This window comes from Macaca fascicularis, chromosome 3 (genome assembly GCF_037993035.2).
Source record: "Macaca fascicularis isolate 582-1 chromosome 3, T2T-MFA8v1.1".
Lineage (NCBI taxonomy): Eukaryota > Metazoa > Chordata > Mammalia > Primates > Cercopithecidae > Macaca > Macaca fascicularis.
Window position 1 is genome coordinate 142982860 of NC_088377.1, and position 15338 is coordinate 142998197.

Consider the following 15338-nt stretch of genomic DNA (forward strand, 5'->3'; position numbering starts at 1 on the left):
AGTGCTGGTTAAACCTAGTTTCCATTGTTAATGAGTGGTCTGGATATAAATGACAAATTCCACAGTGGTCAGAGCAAAAGGTACAAAATGTAGCATATTACTTACAAAGAGAGTGACAATATCTCTAAGTTCAGTTCTGTTTGGGTCAACAGTTATTTCTCCACCATTGTCATGCTAAGCACCGTGCTAGAGACTTGGGTGTGAAAAATGAGAAATGATCCTTAAGGTGGTTTTACAACTTGATGATGAGACAGTTGCATGATTGGAGTTTTTCAAAGAAAATGCAGGGGCTGATTTCCACAGCAGGCTTAGGGAACACAGAGGAGGAAGACTGCCTGTGTCTGCGGCATTTAGGGAAGCTTCATTGTATATATTCTGCATGAGATTTGCTGACCATTCGTTGGTTTAAAGGACCATGCTAGGCACTGGGTAGACACGGAAGAAAAACATGAACAAAAAAATAGAAAGATTTCCTTTTGTTTTATTATCCCATGCTGCGATGATTACCGGAAGGATGAGGGGAAGGAAAATCAGGAGTATTTGAGAGTGGGCTGAGATCCAGTATTCTCAGGATTCTAAATTGGAACATTAGGAATCTCATCCCAGAGGTAAAGTTAATATAATGCAGGTTCCCCATATAGGAGCCAAAATGAGTAGGCTTCAGACCTACACTACTATTCAAGATAGTATGCCTCTAAAAAGATAATTGGGAGAAATAAAATTAACTATTTTATAAAGAGAAGTCTTCAAATTTGCATGTGGCATGACCAGTCTTTTTTTTTTTTTTTTTTTTTTTTTTACCTGGGCTAATCCCAAAGAGAGAAAAGCAATATGGTCTCATTAGTATGGATTTAGGATAGCTTTTCACTTAGGCGACTTCGTGTACAGTTGTGTAGCACATGTTCTTCAATTCTTCTTGACTAAAGAAACAAGACGTTAAGTGGAGGTTATTTCATATGGCACAGCACCAAGGACCTTGTCTCGTCTTTGAGACTCTCTCTGCTCTCTGGAGTTTAGGAAGGTGTCCACACAGAATAAGTAAATAAAAATAAAATGATGCAGTGCTTTACCTCCCATTTGCTCCGTATCTCTAATGCTTCTAGTTCTAGCTTATTTCATGAATAGTAGTTACATTTGCCTATGCAAGTCTTAATTTAGTTTTATATGGAAATTAATAATGATGTGCTTAGTTTACAGAGAGTATATATATTTGTGTAAGATGTCAAATGGATATATATCATAAACTGTGTTTAAACTTGTTTTCTGAGAATATGAAGTTCACATAATTGAGAACAAATGTTAATTTGGTCACTAGTTTATTGTTTATTTAACATTGACTTATTTGAAACAGAAGAATTGTTTAGGCAAGGAATGTTGTTGAATCATTGCCTCCTTAAATCTGAACATGGTACCTGAAATTCCTCTCGTAACTGTTGACCATTATCCTGCCCACCCGTATATGAATTTGCTATTATTAACCTTCTGACTTGGCTACACTTGTGTCACCTCTGCCAGACTCCTACCTCAGTCAGATTTATTAGCTGCAAGCAGCAGCACCTTATCCATCACGTCTGTCACAAAGAACAGTAGCCAAGATGTCAGAGGTGTCCTTTGCTTTTAACCTCCCAATTGTGGTCTGGCAACCAGTAGCTATGTATTTCCATGGATATGATTTTTGTCTATGAAAAAGCAAAGCCAATTATATTAAATAACTTAGAGAAAAGTATAACTTAAGAGACTGATTTTAAAAAATATTTTATTCTAATTGTGCAATATAGTTGAAATGATTTTTCAGTGGCTTGAAAGAGACGTTGTAAAATAATTTTATAACATGAAGATCCCTATGTAAAAGCAAGAATGACAGCCATAAGACTTTATATACATATATAATATATAGACATATGTATAATTTATATTTGATATACACACATAGAATAGTTTGAATGCCTTAAGTTGTCACACGCCCTACCACCCCCTCATCTCCTACAGCCAACGTATGTCATGCATTTATATTATCTGCCTGGACTAGTTAGTAGCCACTGGAGTTTGTGTCCCCTGAGAAAGGAAAGTGATGGATGAGAGAACCATTATTTCTCTACTGTGTGTCAGGTTATGTAGTAGAATCTTTCCATATATTATCTTAATTAAACCTGATAAAACTATGTGAGGCAGGAATTATAATTGTCATTTTACAAATAAGAAAATTCGTCTCTGCAAATTTAGTAAACTAGCCCAAAGTCGCACTAAGTAAAAGTCAAACCAAAGTTTGTTTTGTTTTGTTTTGTTTTGTTTTTCCAGGTTGTTTGAGTAGGTAATGTGTTAACTGGCCCAAAATGATAAGCAGTGAAAAGTTTTCCATCCACTTCTGTCCCTCCACTACCTAGAATATTTCTCCAAAAATATCCAGGTTTATTGGTTTCTCATATAGTCTTCTAGAGATATGTTTTGTGCATAAAAAGGCAAAAGAAAGATATCTTGCATCAATTGACATAGACCTTTCTTTTTTTTTTATTTTGTTTTTAAATAGCTACACAGTTTTCCTTGTGAGATTTTCACATACTTTGTCTATTTAGATTTCTCCTAATGTTCTGCTGTTAAAAACATTATTATAGCAAACAACCTAGTAGCTAAGTCATTTCACACATATATATGAATTCAACTTGTTTTTTCAAATATCAACACAGTTATCTCGGTCCTTTTCCTTTCTCATATGAGGTGTTGCTTTTATCTTATACCAAAATACATTTTATATTGGCAAATTCAACTCTTTCTTATCTATGTTTTATCTAGTATATCACTCTGCCAATAATACCCTCTAATATATTATTGGAGCTTTCTAGATATCTATTAATTTCAGTTCTGACTTACATTTCTCAGCTCCCACTAGTTTAACTCCCAGTACTACTGATAGTTTTTTGTTTTAATTAGACTCTCTTTTTCTTGGCAAAATGTCTGGAGCATTTCAATTAGCCAATTAGTTCTGATCAGTGAAGTGTCTCCTTGGCTCTGTTTTCACCAGGGACAACCTTGCCCGCAAAGGGGCATCTCTTAGGATTACAGGGGTCGAGGCATAGTTGTTTATCCTTAGGGGCTGATTCCTTAAGGTTATTGTGAGGATTAAATTAGTTAATACATGTGAAATTTAATGGATGTAAACTAGCATGCGCAAAGCACTCCAAATGTGACAGAGAACCAGCATATCACAGTAAGTATGCAGACTCTGAGCCGTGAGCCTGGGTTTGCATCTCCTCGCTGTCCCTTACTAGTTATATAAACTTTGGCAGAATTCTTGACTTCATTGTGCCTCAGTTTCCTCATCTGTAAATGGAATAATTATAGAGCCTACCACTAGGAATGCCACTTGCTTATTCTGTGCTTTTGTGTGAATTGGAGAAAAGTATATCATCGGGACAGATAGCCATTAATTTTACTACCTAAAGGCATCTTGATGCAAAGAAAGAGTCCCAGGCAAGGTTACAGAACAGGATGCACTGAGGGCTGGATTTCTGCCCCATCCCAGTCTCTGCCGAGTGCCTTTGAACAAGCAGCCCAATCACGCGACCCTATGCTGTGATCTTGTCTACACTGCAGGATTATCCTATTAAATGAGTTCATACCTGGAGAACACTTAGAACCATCCCACCCCATAATATGCCCTCAGTAAGTACCAACTATTTTCCCGCCTATACCTTTTCACAGTTTATTTCCCAGCCAGGTTTCCCTACAGCAGCACCATTTAAAATTGTCATTTTAAAGCACAAAAGACAAATAGAGAGCTTTTTCTAACACTTCTTTTTGTAGCCAGCACCTATTTTAGTTATTTATAAAACAGTTTGTCTCTGATATATTCCAAATAACATACTTAAATTAGCTAGGCAGATGCAAACACACAAATCCTCACAAACACTTTTTTCTCCTTTGGGACAAATTTGAATGGACACAATCACTGATTTAAAAATACCTCCTGCGTTCCCAGCTTGTGTTCACACCTGTGCCCGAGGGAGGCACTTCCAGTGCAAAGTAGAATGGGACACAGAATCTGTCCTCTTTCTAGAGAAGTAAAATGGGTGATGACAGTTCACTGTGCTCCGTGTTAGGCTGAGTGGAAAGGGAGCACAAAGTAGGGGCTGAGCAAATAGCAGATGAGAAAAGGGGCTCAATAAGGTGTGATGCTGGAGTTGTTCCAAAGGGTAAGAAAGCAGTCAGGAAAATGGAATTTCAAGCAAATTGAGGGCAAAGCGGCTTAACAAATTCCATTTCACTGTGATGCAGGCTTTGATTAGCAAGGAGGATGTAAAGAGCAAGTGGTTGAAGCCGGAATGGGGTGGTCCATGAAAGAGGTCAGGATAGTATTTATAAGTGTGTCCTATAGGTAAGACGTTCCCTTTTGAATGATTTGTACTGAATGTTCACCTATCCCAAAGTGTATTTTAGTGTCTCGCTTTATGGCTGAAGTGCATAGACTTAAGTTAAAGCAGAGAAATAATGGCAGTCGGCTACTCAGGAGATGAGAACCTAACGTAAGAGGTATTCTGAAGGAGGAAGGGGTTTGGTGTAAAGATTTGACTGGATGATGATGGAGCTAGCTAATATTTTAACCCTGAAAGTTAAGCAGAGAAATCATAGCCATGGAATAACACACATTTTTCTTTCATTTTCTGCCTCCCATTTAGAGCCTGTTTCATAGAGTTGTTCCATTTCTCTTTCAGAAAAGAAACTATTTCTCAGGTCCTGGTGGTCTGGAAGAAACCTTAGATTTGCTAGTTTGGGGCAAAATAACCTGAAGATATATCTTTCCGTGATAGTCTACATCTTTTCATAATTACATCCTTATCCATGCCATATGGGACACCTAAAATGTCTGAAACAGCATCTTCTCCAGAGAATAGCCTAAGGATTTCTCATAATGAAATGCACATGTTAATAGTACATGGCTTGATAAACCATATTGTGCGAGGTAAACCTCATGCTCTCTAGTAAGGAACATGCCAAAAGTCCTCCATCTAGACATAGTCTCTATGTGCCCATTGCTATCCTATAATACCAGTGTCTCTAATTTAAGATTCATATGCTAGGAACCCTGCCCTGGTTCATGATGACTTTGAATGACCTACCTACAGACACCTGCTCATGTCAGTACAAACTGGGTTAGCTCACTAATGCCATATGTGTGCGCATGTGAAGCCTAGATCCCCTGAATTTAATGGATTAATGCTGAGGACACAAAAAACATTTTTTTGTTGTTTTGTGAGTTTTTTTTGCTTGATAAACTACTTGTATTTTCCCCAGGTTAACTATAGTTATTTTTCATATGTCATAATAGGTAAATTTTTCAATTAGTATTCTGAAATAATGTGGGGAAAACTGATTATAGAAGCATAGTTATAATATGTACTATGATAGTATTATTGAATTTATAAGCTCATTCCTGAGGGTTGATAGTAATGGTATTAATATTCTTAGAATAAAACACACATACTTGCCTTTAGCTCATCATCAAGCATTTCTTAAAGCTGAATAATGGTATGGGAATTTGAAAAGTTCAAGTACCATCCAGAATGACTGACTATCCCTGCTTAAAAAAATACATTTTTTGCATCTATTTGTTCTAAAAAAATCAGATTCTTATTTTATTTTGTAAAAAAAGTATTTGACCTAGGATTTAAAAACACAAACTATATATGTGGGTCATTAATATGTAGAATAAGGTTTTTCTAAAATCTGACCTGCAGGCTAATATTGTTCTTTTGAACAATAATTTTTTTTTCTATTCTCTTGAAAATGAGTTAAATTTTATGAACACTTTTGAATCTTACTTGCTGTTGGTTCCTGGAGAAAACCCCCAGAATGAGAAACTCAGGAAGAAGCCTTTAAAAGGGCTACAGGTGTAGGGGGATACAAGCAGGAGGGTTGGCACAAAAGCCAGACAGCGAAAGGACTTCCAAAAGTAAGAATTCGTCAGTAATGATACATGCTGCAGTGAAGTCAGGTAAGGCATGGACTAAAAATTGTCCACTGGATTTCGCAACAAAGATGTTATTAGTAAATTTGGCAGGCATGACTTCTTGGAGTGTCGTGGAGTAGAAGCTAAATAGAAGTGGGTTAAAGCATGAGTGGGAGGGTTATCAAGAAAGATGCATTCGTAGGTCCCAGCAAACTGAAGCATTTCTCAAATATCCTTTTGAAAAATGCTCCAAGGGATAATGATGGTGGTGGTGAGGATGATGATGCTAAAGATAGCAGTAATTATGATAATGATATTTAGCATTTCTTGAGCACCTCCAGTATATCAGATACTGCAATAAGCAATTTACATGTATTATCTCTTACAACCTTTGCAACAATTCCCATTGTACATATAAATGAGACATTGATGGGTTAACTCACTCTTGTTCATCTGCTTCCCTACTTGCTACCTGCCAGCCTGCCCTCCTACCTACCTTCCTCCCCTTTTTCATTCTCCCTTCCTTCCTATTATCTATAGCAAACATTTATTTAACTCTGTTTTAGAGTCTAGGTCTTTTGCTATATTATGCAACAAATCCAACATTAACTAAAACACTGTTTAGTATGCATAGTAGACATGAAAACTAATGACAGTCTTTATTCTTCTTTGCTTCCTAAATGGAAGCCTTTCCTTGTTTACTTTCAATTTCTCTCTCTCATCACTTTCTCCATATCAAACCACCCCCATTTGTGAGGGGGAGTTTCCCAGAATGTTATTCTTGCCTCTTTGCTCTCCCCCTTGTATTCTAGGACCTCACATGGTAGTATCTGCTCCCACATATTTAATTGCTATGAGGACTGTACAATTAATACATATTTTTATTTCTCCACAAAAGCTACTGTGCTTAATGTACAAGGCCTCAGAGACTGTCTGATTAGAATACATCTAAATGAAAGTGGGGAAGACAAAGCTTTTTAAAACTCTCTCTCTGGGTTGGTTCTTTTAACATCCCATCCCAGGAACTTCCAAAACTTCTTTAAACATTACTATCTTTAATCTATGCACTCTGTTCTTGGACCATCTCACTGTCTACTATGTATGTTCCCCTCTACATGTCTTTTCTGTCCCAGCAGTGCTCAGCAAATGCCTCGTTGCTGTCTCTCCTGCTTTTGTGGTCATGCTCACCACAGCTGCCAGCAGCCCTTCTCAGCAGGCACATCTTTTTGGATATAGATGCTCCCTTTCAGAGCACACCACAGGCACCAGGCCCTGTGGGCAAATTACATCAAGAACCATCCTTTTTATTCAAAGGTTCAAGGTGGGCCCCAGATAACATTTTTATAAGCTGCCATTTAACTCTAGCCATAGCCCTCTGAGTAGTCTACATTGACTACATCTCTGGTTTTAAATCCACCCGTTTCTCAATTTAGAAATCTTGTAGAAAGTTATAGTCAAGGTTCACTTGTGTGTGCTGAATGAGAGCAGAATATGTTTATGTTACGTTCAAAATTCTGCCATCAGCTCACCAAAAGACTACATTTTCCGGAACCATGCAGGTTTGTCAAGGCAGGAGGCTTCATGCTTCCTCATTCTCGCATGCTGACTGTGAATATGCCTTCACGCAGCAGCATTATGGTTTTACCCAGATTTTCTAGGAAGCTTTTGATTCTGCCTGTTTGGGAAAATATTGATCATTTAATATGCAAACTGGTAAGTATTTGTAATTACATTTTTGGAAAAAGGTTTTGCAATAACCATGTTCATTGATTTGCTTCCACTAAATCAGCCAGTGAAATCAGAGGCAACTTCTTTAGATTTAATAGAATTTATAATAACTTTAACGTACCTATGATAATTCTACTAGATATGGCAACAGATTTTCAATATTAAAATTCCTTGAGGGTTCTCTTTCTCTCATCATTATTTCTAGTGTTAGACTTTAAAGTCCTGTTCTCAGGTTCCCTTAGATCTAGAGAATGTTAAGTTTATTTCAGAATAGCGATATATTTTTCATTGTCTCTATTTTTATGCCATCATCCTGCTACTTAGTTTCAATGCTGAATGCATCTTTGCCACCTTCACTTTTGGTTTCCATTAACTTAATTTTTATACGATTTTTGTCTGATGACTATAGTCTTTTTCCTGAATTTTTAACAAAAAAAAATGAATAGTGGGATATGGGAGACATTTGTGAGAGAAGATGAAGAATCAATGTAAATTGTGTAGGCAAGGCACAATATATGTTTCATTCAAGTAAATTTTTTCAAAAATTGAGTTTTAAACAAGAGTACACCATGAGTGCCATGGAGTCACATATTTGATTTCAACTATTTTCTTTACAAAATTGAATCATAAGTGCTTGAAAATCAGATTCAAACCTCACCTTATAATCACTTAATTTTACATTGTAATCATTTAATTTTTTCTATTTCTTTTTTTTTTTTTTTTTTTGAGATGGAGTCTCTCTTGTTGCCCAAGCTGGAGTGCAATGGTGTGATCTCAGCTCACCACAACCTCTGCCTCCTGGGTTCAAGCAATTCTCCTGCCTCAGTCTCCTGACTAGCTGGGATTACAGGCATGCACCACCACACTCAGCTAATTTTGTATTTTGAGTGGAGATGGGGTTTCTCCACGTTGGTCAGGCTGCTCTCAAACTCCCGACCTCAGGTGATCCACAAACGTCGGCTTCCCAAAGTGTTGGGATTACAGGCGTGAGTCACCGCCCCCAACCTGCTGTTTCTTGTTTACATCACTTCTCTTCAGTGAAATTTTGAAAAGTTCTAAATCCAAAAACAGGAAAAATCCTTGTTTTAGGTTACACCAGCAACATAAAATTATTGTACTCTAAACTGGTTAAAGATTAAAGCTATACAAAATATGAAAATACAGAAAAACTAATAAATCTGATTCTTCTAACCAAGAGCAATGTATCCCAACACACACACACACACACACACACACACACACACACATACACACACACACACCTGTCACGTGTCTTGGAATCTATTTTCTTTTTTGTATTTTTAATGTTTTCTTATACACTTATATTACTCACCAAAATGTAAACCAATAAGGAAACAAACCCTCTCTTAGAGTACTTTTATTTATCAAATTATTTGAAGAGTTAAAAATACTTTTATTGACCTAGCACAGGTAATATGTCTACCTCTTAGCAAACAGTAGGCTCTCAAATATATATTGAATGTTGAAATCATAAATAGCTAGATAGACTGACATAGAAAGAAATATGGGCAGAAAGATGTGTGAAAAGATGGTAAAAGAGATAGAAAAACTGAATGCAGGGATGAAAAGAGGATAGGTAGATAGAACGAATGAAAAAAGACAAAGCATGAAAAAGCAGGAAAGATTTTTTAAAATGTGCGTGTGTGTGCGTGGGCACGTGTGTGTGTGTTTGTGTGTGTGTGTTTTACCAGACCCTTATTGACTCCAGTTGGGATGGCACCCTGTCTGAGAGGTTGAAGAAGAGACCTAGAGCCAGTGAATGAGACATAAGGTTTATTGAGGACTTACATATAGGGCAGTGTCCAGGAGTGTCAGGCTGGACTGGATAACAGCTACCATTTGTAAAAAGTATGCAGATTATATAGCATTTTCACTTAGCAACATCCACCTAGCAACCTCCACGTAGTAACCTCCATTTAACCCAAAGCAAAGGGCCTCAGTGCCTTGCACATCCTGCGTTCCAAGAAATGGGCTAGGGATTCAGATGTCCTTTGTAAATAAGGAGTAAACCTCCAGGTTGGCCGTTCAAAGATTCCTTAACTTGGAACTCTGAACACCCCTTCTTAGACCACACTGTCATTCTCAGTGTGTGCCTAAGTTATTGCTGTCCAAGTGCATCTGCGATACAGTGTGTGTATATCATCTATCTCTGACATGTGTTGGCAAATTAAATGGCAATATTTTACACACAATTCATTAACAACATGGAAATCTGGTTTGAATTTTCAAAATAACTATCAGTTTGAAATGACACTTAGAACAAGTACCTTGTTTTCACCTAAATGTAGTAACCATGCAGTTAAATGTAGAATTATTTTTCTAATTGCTGAGCGAAAGGGCAGTTTCACAATGAACATGTGTGACCTGCGTAAGTTACCTCACTACAGTGATTCACGCACTCAGTTGTTTTCTGTGATATGCCAGTATACCTTTTGGGTAACCAACCAAATCTCAGATGGCTATAGGATTTGCTTCTGGATGTTTCGTATAACTTATTGGAAGAATAAGTGTAATCACAAGATGCCATATCAAAGTAATTGGTAGAGTGAAAGCCAGCTATACACAGGGGTTGGATATTAAATTCTTATCTTGTGTTGTCTTTTTGAGAAACATTAGAAGACAGGCAAAATAAATGCCCTGGGGTGCAGCCCAACAGATGTCCATTCATGGTAAGTAATTCAGCACTTGTGAAATCTGCATCATCACTATTTCTGCATTCACCAAAATGGCTCTGGCTATTCTCACCACTGATTTGGTTTAGAGGTAATTCTGTGTTTTTCTTGTCAGCTTAAATAAATGTAAAACACTCACCTTTTCAGAATCTAAAGGTCATTCTCAAATGCCGTAAGTGAAGACACTGAATTGTCTTAAAACCTTTGCTTATTCATTGAAATATTAGATTTAAAATGATTGCATACAGCATAGCTGAAAAACATTTGAGTAAGAGAAAATATCTGCATGAAAATAAAGTGTTCAATTAAGTTTTATGGGATTCATTGCACACTTAACTGAAGTAATCTTTATCTCTACTGCTCACCATGCTCATTTAACAAGAAAATGGAGGAATATTAAATTTGTGGAATATGTCCCATATCAGTATATTTTCCAAAATACGTAAGTATGAAGTAATTGAAAATACCTTTGCTCTTAAGAGGTTTTAAATATTCAGCCTCTGCATTTATAATTAATTTAAAGACTCCATTTTTAGAGCCCTCATAGATGTAACTAAAAAAGGAAATGAGCCATAAAAGTGTTAATAGTACCTTTTGCCCAGGACTCTCTGCTCACCAAAGTTTACGCAAAGTATATCTAGGTAATAACGAGAAGATGAGAATTCTGCTTTTAAATGGTTCTATCTAGTGCAGATTATTATGCAACTCTTAATGAAATGTTTTATATTGATTATATTCAAAAGTTGCCTTGCCATATCTCAAGGGTTTTAGTTATCAATCTGGTATACATTTGTAAAACATGGATTGATGGAAGTGTAAAAGCAGTTTCTGTGTTTACTTATGAAATACAAAAATACTCAATTATTTTACTGTTTAAAAAGTGCAAATGTACTTTGTATGCTCTTTTATCAAACTGAGTATTATCAGTCAACTGCTTCTAAGTTAAAGACAATCATAACTTTGATTGCTCTTACATTTGAATTTTTGAATTTCTATTTCCTTCAGAAAAAAGGAATGGGCCGGGCACGGTGGCTCATGCCTGTAATCCCAACACTTTGGGAGGCCAAGACGGGCAGATCACGAGGTCAGGAGATTGAGACCATCCTGGCTAACACGGTGAAACCCCATCTCTACTAAAAATACAAAAAGTTAGCTGGGTGTGGTGGCAGGCGCCTGTAGTCCCAACTACTCGGGAGGCTGAGGCAAGAGAATGGCATGAACCCGAGGGGTGGAGCTGGCAGTGAGCTGAGATCACACCACTGCACTCCAGCCTGGGCGACAAAGCGAGACTCCGTCTCAAAAAAATGGAATGAATCGTTAGCAGCTTCTTTTCCACTTCTCAAGACAAAAACAAAAAAGCCACACTAACAAAAAACAGATTGCAGCAAAGGTGATTTCCCTTTACCTTTTTAAACTATTACTTGTTACTCATGTAACATAACTTAAACTATTATTTAATTGTATAAAATGGAAAATGAGAAAAGTATATATACACTTGCACACATATATGCATATATATACATACACATACATAAACACACATCAAAACAAATACATAAACTTCATAAAGCAATCCTCCTTTCATCTCGCCAACAGTTTCAAAATTAGTAGTTTTACTACGTGACTGCCCTTCAAGCCTGTGGTGTTGAAAATATTAGAACAATATGGTTTCAACAGGAATATAAGATACTTAATTCAATTTTACTCTTTTATTCTTTTTTTTTTTTTTTTTTGAGAGGGAGTTTTGCCCTGTCTCTAGGCTGGAGTGTGGTGGCATGATCTCGGCTCACTGCAACCGCCCTAGTTCAAGTGATTCTTCTGCCTCAGCCTCCCGAGCAGCTGGGATTACAGGTGCCTGCCACCACGCCCAGCTAATTTTTGTATTTTTAATAGAGATGGGGTTTCACCATGTTAGCCAGGATGGTATCGATCTCCTGACCTTGTGATCTGCCCACCTCAGCCTCCCAAAGTGCTGGGATTACAGACATTAGCCACTGTGCCCATCCTACTCTTTTATTCTATTAAAACTATATATAGACTATAAATTCAGCATTATGGAACATGAAAATAAATTCTTCAGTTTGTGCATATTATTAAAGACTTTGGAGATTATTGAATATACTTGTGCAAAAATCTTTATTTTTCAAAGTATAATGTATTGAAAAGCACATATAGGCTTTAGAGATACAGAAGTGGATTTGAATCTCAGCTCTTACACTGACTAGTCTGTGCCCTGGGACAATTTACATCATTGCTATGAGCTTTATTTTTAGTCTATAAAAATAGAAGTGATTATTACATTACTGTGAGGATTAAATGAGTTAATATGTAAAATGTCTAACATACGACCTGCTACCTCTGTAAGGTCTGTATAAGTGTTGGTCTTTTTCTCTCCCTTTCTCCTTTTTATTATTTTTATTAAAAGAACTTGGACTATCATGTTTTAAAAACGTATCATATGTCTAGCACTCTGCTAAACATTTTAAGATATATTACACAATCCTTAGAAGGACCCTCAGTAGACATTATTATTCCAATTTGGAAAATGGGGAAATTGAGACTTACAGAGCTGAACTATCTTGCTCAAAGGTCCATCAGCCAGTAAATGGTAGATTCTTATTTCCAACCTAAGGCCTGGATTTGAACCTAGGAGAATCTGACTTATTAATCTGTTCTTCCAAAAGAATTCCCAAAGCATCCTTCTTGACTCTGTGATAAGGGAATAATATAGAAAACTGTCATCATGGTCTGAAGATTTAAGAGAGTTTGAGAAGAAGGATTGAGTTTGATGCCACGAAAGTCAACCATGTGCCAATCTCTACGAGTAACCAACTAGTTTGCTGACACCTAAAGCGGGCAGGGTTAGTGGGTGGAAAGCAGCTCTCCCTGACATCCTCAAACATAGTGAAGTGAAAGGAAAGAGGATATTCATTGCAGTTCACTGGGGTCCTATGAGCTGCTCAGAAAAGGAATCATCTTAATAACTGCAGAAATCTGATCTTCCAGAAAACTTTTGCACTGATGTGCAGAGTGTTTCTAAATTCATGTCTCTTGCAGATGTGTTCCTGCTTACATTGACTGATGCTCCCTATAGGAAAAGGTAAACCATCTCCTTTCTTCAGAATACTAAAAGAGGATCATTCAAAAAGCAAAATGACCCATCCTAATATTTTACTGTCGTTGGTATCATACTCTCCGCCAGACTCCCTTTTCCTTTCCTCTTATCTGTGAACTTCTCTTTGAAACCTAGGTTGAATACATTGTCTTTCTAGATTTTCCTGGCTGGCTCCCATCCCTACCTCCGTAGGGTTCATCACACCCTCCTCTGAAACCACTATATTTTGTATGTCTTCCTGTTGATGTAGTTATTGTACTATACTCGAATAAATTTACATAAGTCTTTTTGTCCTAGCACATAGTAGGTGTTAAACAAATGTTTATAGAGTATTTATTATACAGTCAAATTCCTGAAAATAGATTGGGTCTCAGTAATCTCATTTTTCACAATGCCTGGCATAATGCTAAGCCTAGAGTATGTGCTCAGTAATTTTTTAAAAAATAAATGAGTAAGTGAAGACTGTAAAAGGCCCTGAAAAATGCTACTTTACTCAAGTTTATTAGAGAATGAAGGATTCTTACATAAAATTAGAGGTTTTAAAAGGATGTTTAAGGGAAATGGAAGGTAGAATATGTCCCAGGGTTAATACGGCACAAACTTACAAAAAGCCTTAAAGTTTAGCATTAGCTGAGCTGACAGCAAATGCCACATCACCAATAACAACAAAAATCACATTTTATAACATGTATAGGAAGAGATTCACCACTACTCTAATATTAAAGGTAAAATAGAAAGCAGAACTATGACTGCTGGCTTGTTGCATCTTCTCCTTGAAGGACCATTGTCTTCAAAGGGCAACGAGTAGAAAAAGTAAATCATGTAGAAGCAACTGAAACAAGTTGACTAGGTGCATCTTTCATCTCAGGTTTACAAAGATGGCCCTGAGAGCTGTAAGAAAATATCTAGTGGGTCTCCTTAAAGTATTTCAAATTCCCAAACCCAGATTCTGAAAGTGATTAAAATGGGAAAAAATATTAGGTTATTACTGATTCCTGAACGGGCAAATGTGGGTAGGTTTTGTAAACAAAAAATAGGTAGACTTAGTGTCAATCTTTGAAAGAAAAGATAAAAAAAAAAGAAAAAACCAAATAATTAAACAGATTACTCTTGAGCACTTAACAAGTAATATGGTGATCCTTGGAAGCCAAATGAACATCACTGAACATAAGAAATACCAAAGTAACAATTATGTTTTGGTATAGCCACTGTATTATGGCAGGAAAATACTAACAATAGCCACAATTTAATAAGTAACAGCTGTGTGCCAGGTAATGTGCTCTGCATAATATATTTTTATTTTCATTAAAATATTAACATAATCTTCCAGGATATTTTTGTGGGTGAGAGAAATTGGGGTTGAATCATGGGCAGATTTAAAACTGGTTGAAAAGTTGTACCTAAAGAGATTATAGCCTGAAGTAAGATGGTCTTATTCTATCTACATTGTTGTATTGTATGAATATTATGAAGCAAGGTGTGTTTATTATAGTTGTAGGTGACTCAGAGCTGGAAATAACTATTAATAGGATAAAATGACAGAATCAATATTCCTTAATTACCCAATGAGAAACTAGTAAGAAATCAGTATAATAACAGATAGACATTTCTGAATTCAAGTTTCCTAAAAAATTTAATTCATAGACTGTTTTATAGAACAGCTTTATGTTTATAGAAAACTTGAACAGGAAGTGCTGAGAGTTCCATATACCTGCTCCACCCTCCCTCCACACACATACACAATTTCCCCTTTATTAATATCTTGTATTAATGTGGTATATTTGTTACATTTGATAAGCCAATATTGATACATTATTATTAACTTAAAGTCCATTGTTTACTTAGGGTTCTCTCTTTG

General features: G+C 36.5%; 1 protein-coding gene across 36 annotated transcripts in view; it reads left to right on the plus strand.

Moving 5' to 3' along the window:
* MAGI2 (membrane associated guanylate kinase, WW and PDZ domain containing 2) overlaps nucleotides 1-15338 on the plus strand; it is a 1469004-nt gene that overhangs the window by 1005384 nt on the left and 448282 nt on the right. Inside the window, exon 3 of one of the 36 annotated variants that reach the window (XM_065542414.1) lies at nucleotides 13423-13465. The exons of the other annotated variants lie outside the window; for them this stretch is intronic. Coding sequence (XP_065398486.1) covers nucleotides 13447-13465 — 19 coding nt within the window. The 5' untranslated portion in view covers nucleotides 13423-13446. The remainder of the gene's footprint in view (nucleotides 1-13422; nucleotides 13466-15338) is intronic. 36 annotated transcript variants of the gene reach the window in all.